At 39.7% G+C, this 22,614-nt stretch overlaps 1 protein-coding gene across 2 annotated transcripts in view; it reads right to left on the minus strand.

Annotated features, from left to right (window-relative positions):
* sh3kbp1 (SH3-domain kinase binding protein 1) overlaps positions 1-22,614 on the minus strand; it is a 162,209-nt gene that overhangs the window by 16,049 nt on the left and 123,546 nt on the right. For both annotated transcript variants that reach the window (XM_060833438.1, XM_060833437.1), the window contains exons 10-13: positions 22,000-22,051; positions 15,569-15,667; positions 10,513-10,678; positions 1,236-1,327 (exon numbers count right to left, since the gene is read on the minus strand). In XM_060833438.1, coding sequence (XP_060689421.1) covers positions 1,236-1,327; positions 10,513-10,678; positions 15,569-15,667; positions 22,000-22,051 — 409 coding nt within the window. The remainder of the gene's footprint in view (positions 1-1,235; positions 1,328-10,512; positions 10,679-15,568; positions 15,668-21,999; positions 22,052-22,614) is intronic.

Consider the following 22,614-nt stretch of genomic DNA (forward strand, 5'->3'; position numbering starts at 1 on the left):
TGCCGATTGGCTTCCACCTATGCTGTAAGATGGTAAAATCCTATTCTGTGTTCTGAAATAGATTGTATAGATTTAACAAAAAAATGCTTTTTAAGCAACAGAGCTCAGAAAATTATATCATTGTATTTCCTTAAAGCAATAGTTCAGTCAACCTTTATCCTATCCACTGAATGTTTTATTCCAATAACAGACATCACTTTTAATTTAGCTTTATTCTGAACTGTGGAGTTCTCATGATTTTTTTTAAAAAATTGTACTGATTTCTGTATGACTAGCATCCATTTTAAGTGAAAGCTATTATTATATATTAAGTATGCAAGCTATTAAGATCACATTTTGTTGCACTTGACTAATATATCCTCTCAGTTTCACGTAACAAAGCATCAGATGTACCTTTTAAAAACAAACCCAAGTTTTACTGCTAAGATTTTAAAAGTCGTGTTAACTGACCCAGTTGTAAATATTGCTTTAGTTCGTACAGCAGTGGTATTTGTGAATGTTTACAATGACATATTGAAAACAATCAATTGTAAATTGCAATGCCAAAGCAAGTTTACTCTAATCTCACATTCTTTAACACTGAAAAAGAGGTTTAGACAGAATATGTAAGCCTCGTTATAAATTCAACTGAAAGATTTATAAGTAATTGCGTACTGGCGGTGAACAGTGGAACAATCCACTTGAAGTCAGCATTACCAGTGAAATATTTTAGAAACTCCAAGAGGCTGCAGCTTCTCAGAGAGACTCAGTGCTACAGGTATATTCTAGAATACTGTAAATTGCACTTGCTGTTACTGACCATTTTTCAGATGTGAATTTTCATTTTCTACATTAAATAATTCAGTAGATCTCCCTCTCCTCCTCTCTCTGTCACTCATGCACGTATATACACAAAGTCCAAATTACTTTGGTACAAGTTATATGCAAACTTGAGCTACTTGCTTTTCAGCAGAGACTGGTTGTGACAAACCATTCCTCACTGCAGTACCAATCTGCTGTTCATTTTTCAGGTTGACAGCACCTTAGAATAAAGCTTCCTAACGTGAATTTTAAATATAATTAGTAATTATGCTTCATACATTCCCAGTGGAAGAAAGTAAGTTAAAGAACTACGTACTGTGTAAGGAGTCCTTCTTCCAGAAGAATACGTGTGTGTGTTATAATGCAGTATGCAGCATTACTATAATGCAGCTATTTATAGACAATTTGAAACAACAGCTGAAATGTTTTCTTACCAATGTCATTGGTTTTTTCCAAGGTCTCTCTCTCCGAAGTACTCAGCAGCACAACAGGAACTCCTACTTCAGACTTTGGATCACTGTCAGACCTGTCCAAAAAATAAAGCCAGTTGTGTCAGATTTCATCTCCCGATTGTAGAACAGAATCACAGAAAATGAAGAAAGCACATATTTTACCGTAGACTGTGGGACTTAAATTTAAACAGCCATGTCTTTTGAAAACCCATCTATATGGAAACATATGAAGCAGTAACACAGCTGTTGAATTACACCATCATGTTTGGTCACTCACTATTGCCAGTCTACATCTACTGGAATATAATTATTCTAAAACACCCACAAAAACACAATGTCAGCCCCCAACTACGCTAACATTGCCTGGATTGCCCATGTTAATGTTTTCCAGGTCTGCGTTTCTGCCATGAAAGTTTTTGACTGTGGGTCACATGGACACTCTTCTGAAAGTCAAAGTCATCAGTCTGTGTACAGATCCCAAATGGCAGAAAATACAAGTTATGCTGCTGTTAATTCTCCAAAAATCAGTGTCACCGTCACTTTATGAAAAAAGTTCAGGCATTCCTTTAACTCATTGATATCCAACAGAAAATCATTGATGTCCTACAGGTGTAGATCAGTGGACTGTTGTAACTACATGCACAAATGTATGCCAAAATATTTTCTACACATGCAAATGTACTTCACATGCCTATAACTTTTCGAATGTCAATCACCAGTGACCAAGCAGGAAAAATAAGTATAACATTTGAGGACATGCGCACACTGCTTTTCATTTCACCATTTAGAAAAATCATGGATTATATAAATGTAAGCATCTGGATCCCACACTCAAAGGAAGTATCTATAACTTATTGGTTACCGATGACATATGCAATGAATCACATTTGGATTACAAATTAGTCATATGTATCTGTTGGCTAATGATTTGGTTAACAATGAAACAGCTTTATACTCAAACATGAAAGAGTATAAATCAAACTATTAAAAAGTAGAACATTTCTTGAAACTGTCCTGAAATCTAAATTGCAGGTTTAAAAGACTACATATGTGCATTGCTAATTGTGGATTATACACAATAATATACTAACTTTACACTAATTGGCAAAGTCAAATAGCATTTTTCCAAATAACCAATAAAATAAAAGTAACTAAATGAAGGAAAATGTAGATTTATCCTTTAATGAGAAGGCTGTTGTGCCCCATGCTGCTTTACCTGGACCTACACAGAAGCTGGAGTTGGGTCCTTGGACAGGAAGCTTTCCTGAATCTTACACGTGATACAGCAGTTTGTTCTTTTGGCAACCATTGTTCAATTTGAATCGAAATTGTGGAAAAACACCTCAAGTATTTATAGCAACATTTTTAGAAAAACAAATTTGAATTAACAAGTATAGACGAAGCACATAACCTGTGACTGCTAAAAGAAAATTGTTTGCAGATGAACCATCACCTATTCCCTAATGAGGATACCCTTCACTTTCTCGGACATGTGAGCACAACAGTCACCTCCAAGTCAAAACGACCTCAGAATGATTACTGCACACGAAAAACGCACTGTAAACCACCACTAACTTACTATTTAAAGATTAATACCAAGTTCAGACACCCTGTACGTGTTTATACTCCCTTAGCACCTCAGCTAGGTAAAGCTAAACTGAGCTACCTGCTCTCACTGTTTGCGATGTTCTCTAGGCTCCTCGAGTGTGTTGCAAGCACACTCCCAATCATCCATTTTTCCTCTATTCAGCCTCAGCTACTTCCGCAGTCAGTACAACTTACTGATTAACTGTAGGATAAATAGAATGATGCATAAATTATTAGTATAACTTTTCATTTGGATCAGCCTAGTTTTTTTCCATTAAAATCATATTATTTGAGAAGTCTTCGTATCATATTTAGGCACCAATTGCATCAGCCAGCAACAGTGAATGGTCTACTGCATTTTTCAGATTCAAACCTTTTGGCATATGCTGATGCAGATATATCGGCACAGCTATAGAGAATTCTGATAAAATATCATCAGACTGAAATGTCAGTTTGTCTGTCCACCAACTGCCTGACTTAAGTGCTTCCAGGATTTTCCATTTCATTAAGAAGGATATTAGCTTGTTTCTGATGTAAGCAATACATTACACAGATAAACAATAAAGGCCATACCAGAAACCAAGATGACATTAAACACAAGCTGTGTTGAGTGATACATTCCAATTGCTGTCTTAGCCTAAAGTGTGTTATTCACTTGTAGTTTCACCACTTTATTTGCATTTTACATAGTTGGCGTGGATTATTAGCGTTACCATCCAACTTTGAGAACATAGCTTTTTATTTGATATGTTCACCATGAAAATGATAACCATGTGTTGTTTTTTGAAGGAATTCATCAACTAGTTTAGAACCCTCGTCCCTTGAAAAAAATGCAAACATGTAGATGTGCTTGGACAAGCAAGTGCTGTCCTTAGTCTGAGTAACCTAAACATAATTAAAAGTTAGAATAAATAATAAAAACTGAGGAATAATAATGAAATAGCACACAAGACTAAATAACTGAATTCATTGATCGCTTAATGCCTTATAATTATGATCAAATACAATTTTTTTTTATAGGATTACATTGATAGTCAAATGGACAAGGACAGTATGTGTCCAACATGTCAGCAACAAAAGAACAACAGGAATTCTTTGGGAATGTGGCACTCTCAGACCAGGAAGGATGATAACACCTTAGGGGAGTATAATCAAGAGCAAATCTTTGGTATTGTGGGACAAATGACTGCATGGAGAGCACAGCAAGATATAGAAATGCAGCAGTTAGAGAGATACAGGCATGCAATATGAGAATGGATTACAGGCTAACATGAAAGGGATCCAACAAGTTTCCTTTAAATACATACATTCCACAGAAAGAGTGGGTAGGGAAATTTAGGGTTCAAAAGACGACTTTCTTGTGGAGGGAAGAGGTCATGACGGAGGTATTAAGTGAATGCTTTGCATTTGTCTTCGTTGGGGAAGAGGATGCTGTCATTACAGCAGTAGGTGGTGTCAGTAACAATACTGGCACGATGAAAGTAAAAACAGAGTATATAAAGACTGGCAATGCTTAAAACAGAAGTCACTGGGAACAGATGTATCCAAGGTAATGAAGGAAATAGGAGGGTCCAGCCATAACCTTCAAATCTGAACTAAAAATGGCTATGGTACCAGAAGACTGAAGGATTGTAAATATTACACCCATTTGAAAAGGTCACCAACGACCAGTCAGACCAATATCAATGGTGGGAAACTTTCAGACAGCTGTAACCAGCATTTGTAAAAGTATGGGAAATATATTAAAGACAGCATTGATTTCTAAAACTAAATTTGACGAATTTATTTATGAGATATGAGATGGCTGACCATGTAATAATTTTGCTGATAATACAAAACTCAAACGTAGAAACTTCAAAACATGGTAAACAATTAGAATAGGACTGAACTTCAGGAATTTACAGGGGAACCTCGATTATCCGAAAGTGATGGTTGGGCACTATTTTGTTCGGTTAATCAATTATTCGGTTAATCGACTAAATGCCTTTCCTCTGGAACTCGGAATTTTTAAAGTCTGCTCCACATTCAGGAGACTGCTGCAGCCCACAAGGCCACCTCCCCACCCCCAAGCAACACCGAGCCCAACACCGCCACCCCAAACCCCATGCAACACTGCCGCTCCCCTCACCCCCCAACCCTGTCCAACACCAGCCCCCCACCCCCTATCCTATCCAACACCACCCACCCCCCCCCCCCCCCGCCTGCCCCCCAACCCCATACACATCCACCCCCTCTCCAGAGCAGCTGACTGTACACCAACAAGACTGCTGCTATTGCAGTTGCCTTTGTGGGGTAAGTCTCCAAATAGTGCACACAGCCACACACACAACTCTTTACATGCAACATTTTGACAGGTTCTACCTTTGCCCTGCACAGGACAATGTTGGAGAGATTATCTAGGGACGGGGACGGGGTGGAGGTCCGTTTAGGGTACACGCCTGTGCAGAACTCCAGGGAAAGTGTGGGGACAGAGAGAGGGAGGGCAGTTAGACAGTCATTTGGAGACGGTGCCTGTTTAATCACTGTAAACAAAAGACGTGATCACTGTTGGGAACACGTCTTTGATGCAATGTTCCATCGGGACCTCGAGATCTCCTTCAGATAATCCGATTTTTGGATAATTGGTATTCGTGTAATCGAGGTTCCTCTATTTCTGATGAATTGGGCAGACAAATTAAAGATCAATGCAGCTGTATGTAATGATACATTTTGCTAGGTAGAATCTGAAATGATAATATGAAAGAAGTAATGTAATTTTTTGACTATAGGAAGTGTGAGATAGATGTGTATGTTCTCAAATCTTTGAAGATCAATTTTAAAATGGCAGTTACAAAAGCAGCAAGGATTTTGATTTTACTATTTGAGGTAATCACTGCAATGACATTTAGATAATTCCAAATGTAGTCTTTTTTTTAAATGATTCATATATGGGATGAAAGCATTGCTGATTACATGTGCACTTAACAATCATCCCTAACTGCCCTTGAGAAAGTGATGGTGAGCTGCTTCTTGAAATGCAGGAGTTGTGAGAATGTCGGGCCACTTGTAGTGCTGTTAGTAAGTTTTAGAATTTTGACAGGAAAGGAACAACAACATAGCTCCAAATCAAGATACCGTGTAGCTTGCTAAGTGGTGGTGTTCCCACACATCTGCTCCTCTTGCTGTTCTAGATGTAAAGATTACAGGTTTGGAAGGTGCCAGTGACAGTGTCTTGGTGAGGTATATCCTGTAGATAGTACATATCCCTGCCACTGAGTCAGTGTTGAAGGTGGGTAATGGGACACCAATATGTGAGCTGTGTATTTTGGATAGTGTCAGGTTTCTGGAGTATTGCGAGAGCTGCACTCATCCAGGCAAGTGGACAATGCTGCAGCATACTTTTGACTTCTGCCTTGTAGAAGATGCTAGATTTTGGGGAGACACAGTGAGTTACTCTACATGGAATTCCTAGTCTGCAACCTAGGTCTGACTGGTCCAGTTCAGATTCTGATCAATAGTAACCCCACAGGGTGTTGATATTCAAGGATTCAGCAATGGTAATAACACTGAATGATTAGATTCTATTTGGTTGGAGATGGTCATGGCCTGCACTTCGTGGTGCAAACGTAACTTGCCATTTGTCAGTCCAAGCCTGGGTACTGTTGATGTCTTTCTGCATATCAACACTGAGTACTCCAGCAACTGAAAAGTCACAAGTGGCACTGAATAACACAATCATTAGCAAATATGCCCATTATGATAGTGGGGAAGGCCAATGTGAAAGCACCTGAAAATTTTTGTGTAAAAGACATGACACTAAGGAAATCTTAAAGCCCTTGTGATGCGGTGGTAATGTCCCTATCTCTAAGCCAGACAGGCTGGGTTCTCACCTGCTGCAGAGGTGTGTACTAACAGGTTGATTAGTAAATAATCACTTAAAGAACTCCTGCATTTGAAACTGAGTTGACTGACCTCTAACAACCACAACCATCTTCTCTGTATTCCCACTGTCTCTAGCTTTGCTAGGGCTCCTGGATGCCACACTCAAAATCAACTGCAGCCTTGATGTCAAGGGCAGTTACTCTCAACTCCCCTCTGAAGGTCACCTTTACGTCCAGATTGGAAAAAGGAGCTGAGTAGCTCTGGTGATTCTGGCTCAAACCCACTGAGTGTCAGTCAACAAGCAGATTATTGTGAAGCAAGTGCTGTTGGATGACAGTGTCAATGACCACTTCTACTATTTTACTGATAATCAAGTGTAGACTGATAAGGCAGTAATTTGTCAGGTGGACTTATCTTGCTTTTTGTGTAGAATATATCTGAGCAATTATCAGTGTGGTAGCTGTACTGGAACAGAATTCAAATTAGATTTTCACATGAGTACACTGAAGGGTGTACAAAGTCGCCATTCTCCAGTGCTATCTTGGTTACAAAACCAGAATTTTTAAAACACCACAAAGGGAAATCAGGGCAGAAATTATACACTTAATGGTAAGGTCCTGCAGACTGCTGCTGAACAAATAGACCTTGGAGTGCAGGTTCATAGTTCCTTGAAAGCAGAGTCGCAGGTCGATAGGATAGTGAAGGCAGCGTTTCGTATGCTTTCCTTCATTGGTCAGAGCATCGAATATAGGAGTTGGGAGGTCATATTACAGCTGTACAGGACATTGGTTAGGCCAGTTTTGGAATACTGTGTGCAATTCTGGTCTCCCTCATATCAGAAGGATGGTGTAAAACTTGAAAGGGTTCAGTAAAGATTTACAAGGATGTTGCTAGGATTGGAGGGTTTGAACTATAAGGGAGAGGCTGAATAGGCTGGTTCCCTGGAGCAAAGGCTGAGAGGTGGCCTTATGGAGGTGTATAAAATCATGGATAGGGTAAATAGACAAAGTCTTTTCCCTGGGGTGGTGGAGTCCAGAACTAGAGGGCATAGGTTTAGAGCGAGAGGGAAAGATTTAAAAGGGACCCAAGGGGCAACTTATTCACACAGAGCATGGTATGTGTATGGAATGAGCTACTAGAGGAAGTGAAGGAGGCTGGTACAATTATAACATTTAAAAGGCAGCTGGATGGGTATATGAATAGGAAGGGTTTAGAGGGATACAGTCCAAATGCAGTTAAATGGGACCAGATTAGTTAAGGATATCTGGTCGGCATGGACAAGTTGGACCGTAGGGTCTGTTTCAGTGCTGTGCATCTCTAAAAGAAAGCCAAAAGTTTTTAGATTAGATTAGATTAGATTAGATTACTTACAGTGTGGAAACAGGCCCTTCGGCCCAACAAGTCCACACCGACCCGCCGAAGCGAAACCCACCCATACCCCTACATTTACCCCTTACCTAACACTACGGACAATTTAGCATCGCAAATTCACCTGACCCGCACATCTTTGGACTGTGGGAGGAAACCGGAGCACCCGGAGGAAACCCATGCAGACACTGGGAGAACGTGCAAACTCCACACAGTCTGTCGCCTGAGTCGGGAAATGAACCCGGGTCTCAAATACATCAAGATCTTAAAGTCAAGAGAAGTGCTGATGCCAAGAGCTAGATGTCTTGGCAAACATGAAAACTAAAATGACAGTATCATCTGAAGGCCCAAAGGAGAACACATTGATGTCAAACAGGGAGTGGCCAAGAGTAAGTGCTTTGAGGACTAGAGAGAAGCTGTTACATTACAACATGGGCATTTTTTGTTTATTGTCAGGTAAATGCCAAAGTATGTGCTGTGCACAAATTGCAAGACAAATCTGACCTGGCAAAATACCACCTCAGCAATTTACAATGCAGCATTATTTGCAACCAATCAGACAATGAAGGTGTTCGTGTTGTGGCAAGTAACATTCACACCACCCAAATGCCAGGCAATGTCCATCTACAATAAGAAACAAACAATCTAACCACTAATCCTTCACATTCAATGGTATTATCTTCACTGAATCCCCCCACTATCATCATCTTGGGGTTATAATTGACAAGAAACTCAAATAGAATCACCAAGTAAATATAGTAATTGTAAGAACCAGTGAAAGGCAAGGAATCCTGTGGTGAGTAACTCATCTTGATTCTCCAACACCTGTTCATCATCCACAAGGCATAAGTCAGGAGTGAGTTGGGAAACTCCCTATGTGTCTGGATGGGTGCAGCTCCAACTACACTCAAGAAACTTGATAACATCCAAGACAAAGCACACCATTTGACTGGCACTACATCCACAAGCATCCACTCCCTTCAGCACAGACTGTCAACAGCAGCAGTGTGCGCCCATCTACAAGATTCACTGCAGATATTTACCAAAAATCCTCAGACAACACCTTCCAAATTCACAACCACTTTCACTCAGAAAGACAAGGTCAGCAGATACATGGGAACACCACCATCTTCAAGTTCCCCACCAATCCACTCACCATCCTGACTTGGAAATATATCATCAATCCTTTGCTGACTTTGGGTCAAAAATTAAAGAATTCCCTCTCTAAGGGCATTGTGGGCCTACCTACAGCACTTGGACTGCAGCAATTCAAGGAGACAGTTCACCACTACTTTCCCTAGGGGAAGTAGGGACGATCAACACATTGTGGTCAGCCAACAATGGCCAGGTCCTATGAGTGAATGAAAAAAAAAGTGCCAGAGCAGAAAATCTGTGGTTATGGTCAGAGAGAAAAGGATAGTAAAATGAAAGAATAGTCTCATCAGCTGCACTACAGTGTAGAGATGTTGGAAAATGAGGAGGGGTCAAAGGTTTTTTTTTAAAAAAAAAGGCAAAGTCACCAAAGTCCCAGAGAACAAAGAGAGAAATGGCTTGTACTGAATTGAACATTAAGATTACCACAGCTCAAGCGATAGGAACGATTGAGAAGGCAGGGCTTTCATGGTGACCACTATTGGTAAGGGAATTGGACCCGTATTATTAATGTCACTCTGCATCGTAAACCAGCTGTCTTGTCAGTTCAGCCAACCAATCCCCAACTGTGGCCATTGTGTCAAAGGTTGCACAAAGCAAGAGGATTGAGAAGGGGAGGACAACGCTATTCTTGTAACAGTCAAATAGGACATTATTTCCCACTTTGATGAAACTTGATTTGGTACTGTGGCAGAGGCAGAAACCTAACTGGAAGTTTGGAAGTTTTTAAACAAAGTTGGTGAAATGGGTCCAGATCTGAGGATAACAATACATTCAAAATCTTTGGAGATGAAAAATCTGTTGGAGACGAAAAAGCTGTTGGAGATGGGAGGATTACTGCAGATTAAAAAAAACGTGAGGGACAACACTGAATAAGATAAATTTCAATTACTGGTGAACATAGGGATCTGGAGGGGAAGTTAGGTAATCAGATGTCTAGTCGGAATAGGATTAGGAGGTGGGTCTGATGGAAAAGATGAGCCTAAGGAGGACATGAGAAGAGATAGGTTAAAAACTAGAGTAAGAAAGTAAAAGTAGACGACAGTCTTAAGTTGAGAAAAGAATCCAACTCTTTGACCAAGCATTTGATTGTATGTCTTAATACCAGTGAAGTGTCTGGGGCATTTGCCAAACGAATACAATTGATGTTGGTGCAAAGTATACACAAAAAAAAACTTAAGTACACTTTACAACACAAACCATTTCAATCTCTGTAATTTGTCTTTGATAGGTCATAGCAAATTGGGATAGCTCTGAAATGAAATACATCAAATGACTGACACAAACCTACCTGGAATGAGCTGCAGGTGCTGCTGGTCTTTCTGGCCTTTTAGGAGGCAATGTATTTGGTCTGTTCAAAGAGTTGGTCTTGGGAGGCAAAGGTTTCTTCGGTGGTATTGCAGGTACTGAGGGTTTAGACAGTTCTATAGATTTCTGATCTCTTTCTGACTTTTCCTCTAAAAAGAAAACAAAATGTTATAGGGCCTACTCTTCACAACAGACTGCAAAACAATTTGGAATCATTTTCTCTTTTATAAAAGTATACAAATTGATAAATATCAATCCTGGTAAACAAGGTAGAAAAGTATGATTAGAATTCTTTCTGCAAGTATATCTTAGTCAAGGTGGTTTCTCAAATAAACTTACAGCTGCTCAAAGTAATACTGACTTACAATGACCAACTATTAGAGTTTAGGAATTAGGAGGTGGCAGTATTCTTGCCAAGTCCACGGACTCAGAAAAATGCAATTAATACCACATTAAAAACATTTCTGAAATTCTCAGCTGTTATTTGTTCACAAGGCTAGGAATTTGTTCTCTAAATAGTCTATCCAAAATCGTCTCTCAAAAATTACAAACTCCAGTAACTTATACAAATATAGGCATGGGCTGAATTATTGAAGAAAGTGATTTTAAATGTCAATTTTCAGAGCTAATGATTTTGATATAGTTTTTGAGTGGTCAATGCAAAGCTTAAAATTGAATAACCCTCATTCATTATTGTTAGACTTCTCAAACGATGGAGAATTCAAAGTCTTGATTAAATATGCATGCAGCAATGAAATTCTAAACTGCTGATTTCAACTGGATAGTCAGTGGTGAATCGTATGATCACTGTCTCTCCCTTCCACCCTTACAGAAAAAGATATTGAGCTTAATCTTATTTTTATTGTTCATATGACAGTTGCGTCGATTTTTTTTCCAGGGTTTTTGCCATGAGGCTTAGCGAAATTTCTCATGGTATCTTACCAAACTAACCTCATTCACTACTTATCTGCCTCTATAGTACCCAACTTATCTGATTCTATCCCCATCTTAACCTACCCATTCCCAGATGCCACTCAGTGGATATCTGCCAAAGCCTTGACCTTCATTAGCAACATAATGGTACAGCAGCCACAAACCAACTCAGCTCATGGTACATAGCCAACATGACTGACACCACCTTGAACACAGAATGCCATTTGCTCCCCGAGTCACAGTTTAAACTTCATATCACACACTTTTCCTGTCCTTAGGTATATTCTATTTATACGCTTTGTCCCAAAACTCTCCCTGAAGATTCACATTTTGTCACTGTCCAGTAATAAAACATCACATACAAGCAAGAGCTTTTATTTATAGCCAGGAAAAACAGAGAACAAACTGAGACTGCATTTGGCCTTCTCATCCAAATCCAATGCTGGCATCATCTGCAATGATGGTTTTATTTTTCAGAATGGTCTGCCGCACCCAGTTCTCACTGACCAGAACCAGGTGTCAATCTGGTCCTATACTACTTGTGGCATGAGATCCAGCTGCGCTCTATCAGGTACAAAGACAGCTTCCTTTTCCTTAAAGTTCTTGTCCTCCTTTTCAAAAGACTACCCCATTCCCCCAGCTTACAAAGCACGCCGAGAGGACGTTACACTTTGTCCAGATTACAGTGGAGCTCCCCCACCCCCAACCGATCCAGACTGATAAGAGATTGCACTTGTTATCTGACCTTTTTTTTAAAAAACTATTCATGGGACTTGGACATCACTGGCTGGTCAGCATTTATTGCCTTCCCTAGGTGGCCCTTGAGAAGGTGATGGAGAGATGCCTTCTTGAAATGCTGTACCCCACATGCCATAGGTTGATCCACAAAACTCTTCGGGAGAGAACTGAAGAGCTGAATGGCCTACTCCTCCTCTTTTATATATTCCTGTTGGACTCTAAAGTCCATGAACTCCAAGAGCCTTCTGTTCCACTATATTCCTTACGGTCCTACCATGAAACCCCTACCTTGATTTGACTTTCCAAATGAAGACCTCACACTTACCTATATTGAGCTCCATTTGTCATTTCGCGGCCCACTTCCCCAGCTGATCAAGGTCCTGCTGCAATTTCTGATAACCTTTCTCACTGTCCTCAAGACCACCCATTTTAGTGTCATCTGTAAACTTTCTAATCACACCTTCTTTATTCTCATCAATTCATTGATATAGAGATCAACACTAATGGGCCCAGCACTGACCCCTGAGGCACTCCACTAGTCACAGGCCTCCAATATGACAAGAATGCTTCCACTATTACCCTCTACTTCCTACCATCAAGCCAATATTATATCCAATTTGCCCTAGATTCCATGCAATCTAACTTTCCAGAACAGCCTACCATGTGGAACCTTATCGAAGGCCTTACTGAAATCCATATACATCTACCAACCTGTCCTCATCAACCTTCCTGGTCACTTCAAAGAACTCGAGCAAATTTATGAGGCATGATCTCCTACACACAAAGCCATTCTGACTACTCCTAATCAACCTTGTCTTTCCAAATGCATGTACATCTGATCTTCTCCACCACAGATTTAAGCTTACCAAGTTTTTCTTTGCAGCCCTTCTTGAATAATGACAACAATCGCTACCCTTCAATCTTCTAGGACCTCACCTTGGCGAATGATGAGACAAAAGTATCAGCCAGGGCCCCCACAACTTCTTCTCTAGCCTCTTGCAGTGTCCTTGGATATATCTGGTCAGGACCAGGAGATTTATCCACCATATATTATAATGCATCCAACACCAGCTCTACTGTCATACAGACTGTCCCCAAGATATCACCACTAACTTCCCCAAGTTCCCAAGTCTTCATGTCTTTCTCCATGGTAAACAGGGGAGAAATATTCATCGAGAACCTCACCCATCTCCTGCAGTCCTTGAGGGGTCCTATTCTCTCTCTCTAGTTTTTTTTTTCCTTTAATATACTTGAAGTGCCTTTTTGGATTCACCCTGCTCTTCTCAGCCAAAGGCTATCTGGTGTCCCCTTTTTGCCCTCCTGATTTCCTTCTTCAGTAAACTCCTGTTTTCCCTGCATACCTCCAGGGATTCCCTCGATCTCAGCTGCCTGTATCTGAGCCACGTCTCCTTTTTTCTAGTTAAAGCTTCGATATCTCTCTACGTCCAAGGTTCCTATTCCTGCCAACCTTTCCCTTTACCCTCATAGGAACACATAGGACTTTGAACTCTAGTTATCTAATTTTTAAAGGCCTCCCACTTGTCTGCAAACTACTCCAATCAATCCCTGCGAGCTCCTCTCCAATAAAAAAATTTGTATCAGCTAAGTATTGGGGAATAAACAACTCAAACCTGAAAAGAATCTAACTATTGCTCGAATCCTCCACAATCAACATCCTGGGGGAGTACCATTGACCAGAAATTGAACTGCGTTTGTGATGAGCAACTCGCCTCCTCTTTCCCCAGTGTCCACCATCTACAATACACAAGTCAGGAGTGTGATGGAATATTCTCTATTGGACTGGATGAGTGCAACTTCAACAAACACTCAAGAAGCTAGACATTATGAGGACTAAACAGCATACTTGACCGGCAGCTCATCTACCACCACATTCAATACCTTCACAATAAATAACTGCAACAATATGTACCAACAGTAAGAAGCAATACTGTTGCTCGAAGGCTCCTTCAACTGCACCTTCCAAACTTGTGACGTTTAACCCCTTGCACATCTTTGGACTGTGGGAGGAAACTACAGCATCTGAAGGAAACCCATGAAGACATGGGACAAATGTGCAAACTCCACACAGTCACCCGAAGATGGAATCAAACCCAGATCCCTGGCTCTGTTAGGCAGCAGTACTAACCAGCGCGACACCATTTGAAGATCTCACCGTTGGCACAGGAAATTAGAAAGGTTGCTCTGGTTAACAATCAAATATACTAACACACATTAATGTATTCAGCTTATACTGTCTGAAAAATAATTAGCATGCTGGTATGATGCAGTTATTTTTGCATTCAGTTACATGCTCACAATGAACTAGCCCGATTTAGAAATCAGAATATAAAATTACAGAAATAGCACACATGAACCTTCAAACTGTACCAACAGTTGTAATTTTCCAGTTTCATTCTAACCTGCCCCATTTTTAAACATATACTTTAATATTCAAGGGTCTCGAGGAATTGCCCAGACACCTCAAAACAACTTACAGGCTCTGCTTCCACAAGGGTGGTAGGGAAGTAGTTCGGAGAGTACCACAACATTTTAAAGATATGCAAAACCAGCAGTCTACAACCTTCTAAGACATACTCAGCATGCTATTTTTTAAAAACTATTAAAATGTGGACAAAGCCAGCACTTATTAACCTGAGAAGGGAGCAGCAACTGCTGGTAATAGTTTAACTGCTTAGCTTAGCCAATTCAGAGTCAGAGTCAGAGTCAGAGTCAGTCAATCTGATGCAAGAGGAGTCACATTTAGGTAAAACTAGAAATTATGAACCGTTATTAAAAAAAGCTAAATGCTAATTTAATGTTGGCATTTATCTCAAGGGGGCAGGATTACAGAGGGATGGACGTTACACTACACCCACATGGTTTTGCTCCTACAGCAGTTAGGGGACAATATCCAGTTCAGGGCACTAAATCTCAGGAATGATATGCAAGCTTTGGAAAGGATGCAGCAGAATTACCAAAGTAATAAGCATTAAACTATGAGGATAGCTTAAGTCAGATAGTTATTTGTTTAATTTAACCACACACCCTTAGGATTTCTGGATCCATGAGGACTCTCTGGTTTACGGTATTGATCATTCAGAATGTATTTTCTAGAACAATGATGTCTTCTGTTATAAATATCTCCATCCACATTCAGATAACCCTGATTTGATCAGACAAAAAAGTGTAGCTTAAATTTGCTTAGTTTCTGCAGCTACATTAACAGCAACTGAAAAATCATGCATTGGCTTCTTCTGAGTGATGCAAGTAGCCTTAGATAGCAAAAATTGCTACTGTTTCATATCTCAATGCATCTCGGATGCATTACATCCCAAAACCAAGATGAAAACAGGCAGCAAGTTTCATACCTTTGTCCTCTATTCTGGTCGGGAGGGAGTCCGGTCTTTCAGGAGGCATTCTTTTTGCTTCATTCTTTTTGTCCACTAGCAAACCATCGAATTTGGATCCTAGCAAACCAAAAAGCACCATATATTTTGTTACAGAAGCTATTAGTGTGAAAATAATCTAGAAAAATCAAGAGCAGCTCATGCATTTATCCTTCCAGAAACATTATTCAGACAATTGTTCATCAAGTGCACAAAGAAAAGCCTCTATGAAGCCCTTAGGTGTAACACATCAGTGAACTGCTACCCTTTGGGACCACTACTGTAATTTTCTGCCTTGCTTTATTGAAACTATTCTGCCCATGGGTGTCATCATACAGAACTCCATTCAATCTGCTCATCAACTGGGCCAAGTTATGTTCTGCCGTTGGTTTCAATTGAGGAAAAAATGCATTTCTGTTCATAACTAAATGTTCAGATACTTCATTTAAGTATTAGACTCATTATATTGCAAGTTGCTGAGGCAGATTTTATTTCCCACACTATTCCATAGAATCTACAAAAACACACATTTTCAATTGCAATTACCTCAAAGCGGAGTTTTAAATAAAATCAAAGAAAGAAATGTCTCTGAAATGAGTCAGTGAAATTGGGTTCTACTTCTGTACAGCTTATTATGCCTTTTATATCGTGAAACATTTAGTTAATTGGTTGCATTACTGCAGCTTACTACAGGAATTTGGAACACAATGTTCGTGAGGACAAATCAGCTTTCCTATAAATCAACAGTGCCTGCCTGTTTGCATTGCAAGAATACTAGAACAGGACAGTTCTAACCAAACAGTTTAACCTTCTGGTGTCAGAAATGATTAACAAGTAGTGAGTTTACATAGATCTGGGTGACATAAAATGGTACTTTAATTACACTTTATGTATTTCAATTGGTTTAATCTTACTGGCATAAACTGACCCCAACTGATGTTCCAGTGTTGCTGAACTCAGTGCCTACAAAATACTGCTTCCTGACTATCTTGATGACAGCACTAGATGCCTTCTCTAAATCAGAGAATTACCAAATGACTTCAGCACAGGAGAGGGCATGCAGTCTGTCATATCTGAGGTTGCTATCTGCAAGAACATCTCTGCTGGACCCACTCACTTGTCTTTTCCACATAGCACTGTAATTTTTTTTTAATTTTTGTATGATTATTCAATTCATTTTGAATAATATACAAAAGCCCTGAAAATTAAACCAAAATATGACAGTAAAGGCACATACCGAGCAGTACATTAATGTAGCAGTTATGTCCTGAAGCAGTAGTCCGGAAACTAGGACAAACAATCCAATTTTAAAAACGAAATAAAGTGGGAAAATAATCTAGAAAAATCCAGAGCAGTTCATGCATTTATCCTTCCAGAAACATTGTGCACTTGATGAACAATTGTCAGAATGAAGAAAAGCCTCTCTTTCATTCTCTATGAAGCCCTTAGGTGTAACACAGTGAAGTGCTAGACTTTGGTACCACTACTGTAATTTTCTGCCTTGCTTTATTGCATCTACTCCGCCCATGGGTGTCATCGTACAGAGCACTGGTGAAAGAGTAAGAGGACTAGTGAAAGTCATTATGAAGCTTCAAAATATGTGCTACTCTAGTGAAAAAAACTTGCAGTCCATACAGTCTATCCCATATGTGGTACCAGTTCTACAGAAATGGGTTAGACATTTTACTGACTCCTGAAGTGACTTACTTTTAGTGATTAGGAAGCCAAGGGTACCAATAAAATAGTTAGAAGCCAGGACAGGAACAGGCCATTCAGTCCATTGAATCTGCTGCACCATTCAATGAGATAATGGCAGATCCGATAATCCTCAACTCTATCTCACTGCCTTTTCCCATAACCCTCGAATCCTTTACTGATTAAAAATATCTTGAATATACTTATCGACCAAGCATCAACAGCCTTCTGCAGTAAATACCACAGATTCTCTACCCTTCAATAAGGGGACTAAAACTGTTCTCAGTACTCCAGATGTGGTCTCATCAGCATATTGTACAATTGCAGTAGGAATTCCCTGGTCTTATACTCTAACTTCTGGGAACAAGGGCCAACATTCCATTCACTTTCCTAATTACCTGCTGCACTTGTGTGCGTGCTTTCTGTATTTTCTGTACAACTACCCTTCAAGTTCCTTTGTAGCTCAGCTTTGTGCAGGTTTTCTTAATTTAAATGAGTTTTTTTGTTCTCCCTTCCAAAATGAACAATTTCACATATTCTGACATTATGCACCATTTCTCAACTTTTTGCCCAATTACTTAACTCTCTAAACAGTTCACATCATCTTCACAACCTGCCTTTCCACCTACATTGTGTTTTTTGCAAATTTGATTGCAGTATATTCACTTACTTCCTCCCGTAAATAGTTGCAGTCTCAGCACTGATCCCTGTGGAACCCTACTGGTTAGGGATTGCCAACCTGAAAAAGAACTCCCAAATCTCACTCTGTTTCCTGCCCATTGGCCAACTGTCTATCCAAACCAATATACTACCTCCAACATCATGGTCTTATCTTACAACAACTTTTGTGAGTACTTTGTCAAAGACCTCTGAAAGATCAAATTACATCTATTAGCTCCTCTCTATCCATTCTGGTTAAGATTTCCTCAAAAAACTCTAATAAATTAATCAGATATGATTTCCCTTTCACAAAACCATGCTGACTCTGGTTAGATTATAATTTTCCAAATATGCTGTTATTACTTCCTTAATAATTGATTCCAACATTTTTCCAACAATAGATGTTAGGTTAATCAGTATATAGTTAGTTGCTTTTGGCCTCCTTCTGTTTTTGAAGAGAGATGTCACATTGGGAGGTTTCTAATCCTCTGGTACAGCTACAGAATTCAATATTTTTCAGAAAATTACAATCACTACATCCCATAGCTCTGTAGCTACTTCCTTCAGGACACTCGGACGCAAACTATCAGGGCCAGGAGACTTGTGTTTAGCCCCATAAAAGTGTGTCTAATACTACTTCTCCAGTGATTGTAATGGCACTTAATACTAGTAAATACAGGGAAGAATTAATGAAGTGTTCGAAGTATCTTCCACCCTAAAGGTTGACCCCATTAACTCCATTGCCATTTCCTTGCTCCCTCTGGCTTTGTTCCAGATTTATTTATTTATTTTTTAACAGGGCTTATATTCACTTTGACCACTATTGACCATTTGATATATTTAAAGAAGCTCTTATGTTCTCAGTAGTTTGCTCTCGTGGTTTATTTTCTCTCTATTTTTACCCTTTTAGCCCTCCTTTGCTGGATTCTGAATTTATTCCAGTGTTCAGACCTATCAATGACTTTTGCCTCCTAGTATAAAGTTGAAAGAAAAAATATACACTCAGCTTCCTGGGTCAGCCATGATTGGTTTATCCCTCTCTTTGAATCTTTACACCTTATTGGTGATTATTTTTGCTGACATTCATAAATTACTTCGTCAAATATCTGCCATGTTTGCTAATTGTCTTTTCTTCCAACCTATCTGTCCAGTCCACTTCAGCTAACTCTATGTTTCATTTAATTCCCTTAAGTTAAATACAGTTGTTTCCAACACAGGAATATTAAATTAAATCATTACTACGATCTCTACTTTAGAGGATCATTCACTCGCAGGTAATTTACTAAACCATCCTCAATACCAGATGCAGGTTAACCTGTTACCTGGTTAGCTCCATTACACATTGCTCTAGGAAACTATCCCTAATGCACTATGAATTTACCATTGAAGCTACCCCTTCCAACTTGAGTGACCCAATCAACATGAAGATTCAAATTATTGACCTATTCTTTTCACATGCTTCTATTATTTATTGATGTGACCTCAATGTAAAACTGATCATAATGTGATGAAATTTTATACTGCATTTGAGTGTGAAACACAAGTCTGAATGGGTATGAAGGATGAATTGGATGAGGTGCATTGGTAAGTTTGATTGAAAGGTACAATGATGGGCAATTATTTTTTAATTCTCAATATACCTACACTGCTTTGAAATCAAAAGCTGCTCATGAAAAGAAACTCAATGTATCTAACTAAAGACTTTAAAAATAATATTAGGTTAAAAGAAGAGCCTTATTACCAAAATATTAGGAGTGAAAGAATTTTAGATATTACCTAAAGATGACCAAAACATTGATAGTTATAAAATAGATAAGTGCAAACTAGCCATACTGTATAAATATATTGTATGATAAATATTTTGTGCTCAAGTGTCATTTTGTGCCCAATAAGTGTTTCCTGTTGGCAGGTGGAACTAGATTAAGGGTGGCACGGTGGCTCAGTAATTAGCATTGCTGCCTCACAGCGCCAGGGCCCCAGGTTCGATTCCAGTTTTGGGCAACTGTGTGGAGTTTGCACTTTCTCCCCGTGTCTGTGTGGGTTTCCTCCGGGTGCTCTGGTTTCCTCCTACAGTCCAAAGATGTGCAAGTCAGGCGAACTGGCCATGCTAAATTGCCCATAGTGTCAGGTGCATGAGTAGAGGGGAATGGGTCTGGGTGGGTTACTTTTTGGAAAGGCAGCATGGACTGGTTGTGCCGAAGGGCCTGTTTTCATACTGTAGGGAATCTAATCTAGATTAGGTTAGGATATCTGGTCGGCACTGAAGGGTCTGTTTCCATGCTATACATTTCTATGACCCTATGTACCCTTTCCTATCATATGATTACTGTTTGGGGGTATATACACAATCCTCCTGACAATGTTTTCTTTCCCTTGCTGTTATCTATCTCCATCCAAATGGACTGCACATCATCCAAGCTTAGGTCATCTCTTACAACAGTCCTGATTTTTTTTGTTTTTTTTTGGTGGGGGGGGGTGGGGGGGGGAAGAGAGAGAAAGAAAGAAAGAGAGCGAGCGAGCGTGGGGGACAGACAACAGGAAGAGTGGTGACAGTGAAAAGGAAGGAGAGAAGGAAGGAAATTGAAAGAGGAGTTAGAAAGGGTGAGGGAGGAGGGATTAGAAAACACAGAGGAGAGGAGGAAGAGAGGTAAGAGACAGAAGGGAGTGAAAGAGAGGAGAGAGAGGGAAGGCAGCAAGTGGAGGGAGGTAGGGAGAAGGGTGAAGTTCATTTTTTAAAAAATCATCACTAAAGATAATGGCCCACTAGATGGCACACCTCTAAAGTGCGATGAAGTTATTTCCCAATTTGTGTCAGTAGCAATTAAATTGTGAAAACAAATCTATTATTCATTTCCTTGTCTTCTAACATAAGTTTACAACTTATTACTTATTCATTTACAGAGGAACCTCGATTATCCGAATACCAATTATCTAAAACTCGGATTAGCCGAAGGAGATCTCAAGATCCCAGTTGAAACATTACATCAAAGAAGTGTTTCCAACAGTGATCGCATCTTTTGTTTACAGTGCTTAAACAGGTACCACCACCAAATGACTGACCTCCTGCCTTCTCCCTCTCCCCACACTTTCCCTGGAGTTCTACAGAGGGGTGCACCCTAAACCCCCCTTCTCCAGATAGTCTCCAACATTGTCCTGTACAGGGCAAATGTGGAACCTGTCAAAAGCTGCAGTTACAATTTGTGTGGCTTTGGCTGTGCGCGCACGCTATTTGGAGACTTACCCCACAAAGGCAGCCGCAATAGCAGCAGCTGTGTTGTTGTTGTTGCTGTACAGTCCAGCTGCCCCGGAGAGGGGGTGGAGCACACAGGGTGGGGGGGGGGGGGGGGGGCTCGATGTTGGACGGGGTTGAGGGCGGGGGCTTGCACAGTGTTCTTGGGGGTGGGGGTGCAGTGTTGGACAGGGACGCACATGCTGTGTGCTGCTGCTAGTCTCCTGAACAGGGAGCAGATTTTAAAAACTCTTAGTCCCAGAGAAAAGGCATTTAAATTGATTAACCAAATAATTGATTATCCAAATGAAATAGTGCCCGCTCATCTCACTCAGATAATAGAGATTCCCCTGCACAACTTTCAAATTGTTGTTATTAGCTGCTGTTCTGCAAGCTCACAAAATCAAATTGGAGAAAATAGAAAACAGGAACTAAGCACAAAGATTAGTAGCATGAACTCAAGATCACATGAGATGACCCTACATTTTCCCTTTTCACAAATGAATTTTTGACAAGTAGTTAATTGACAAAAATGTTAAACTTTGCTATTTTTATAAATTAATGGAAAAGAATTTGATAATTTGCAAATCCTTTTATCAAAATATATCAAGTTAACCATTAAATGTTACAGACTACCAAGTTTAGAGAACATTTATGTACAATTTCTGAAGTTCTGATTATTTGCTGCTACCTTTTAGTAAACTTTAACAGGATTGTCCAGATTTGATGCAATTATTTTGATCAAAAGGCTTGCTCAGTTGCAGTAAGTATATTTCACATTGATTTGAACTTCATCAAATTAGAATAATTTATAACCAATAAATATTACCTGACAATGGCTTGACAGTTGGAGCTGAAGGGGGTGGAGGCTTCTTGGGTCGCTAAGGGAAAAAAAATGCAAGTTAATATCAATAAGCATATAATCAGTTTAAGATCCCAATACAGACTGTCAAAAAAAAAACAGTAGACAATGACTTGGCAGAACCAAACAAATCCAGCCAGTACTGATGGTGTAACATCCTGACTAGATCAGCCTAGATATTTAAAAATGGCACATCAGATAGCATAGAAATGCTCAACGCTGTTTCAGTACAAAATAGTTTCAATTGGGATAAAATGAAAACTCAGAAGCATATAATTCATCTTCTGCATTTTACAAACATAGCACAGTGACAACACTGCAGAATGATTGCACCGTGCATATAGTTAGTGGCTAATTTTTAAAACTTCATACGTCTACAGATTCGTTTATAATAGGATCACTGAAGTTCAGTAACCAACTTTATTTTACTGGAGGCCATTTGAATAAACAGCTGAACTAACAGAGTCCCACACATGTTCCCTGGCTAACTGATTTTATCCAGATAGAGCACGCTGGGTCTCCAGCATCCAGACATGTGTGAAAATGCACAGTTCCAGCTCGGAGCTAGATCAAAATTTATCC

Source organism: Hemiscyllium ocellatum, chromosome 12, assembly GCF_020745735.1.
Source record: "Hemiscyllium ocellatum isolate sHemOce1 chromosome 12, sHemOce1.pat.X.cur, whole genome shotgun sequence".
In the NCBI taxonomy this organism is placed as follows: Eukaryota; Metazoa; Chordata; class Chondrichthyes; order Orectolobiformes; family Hemiscylliidae; genus Hemiscyllium; species Hemiscyllium ocellatum.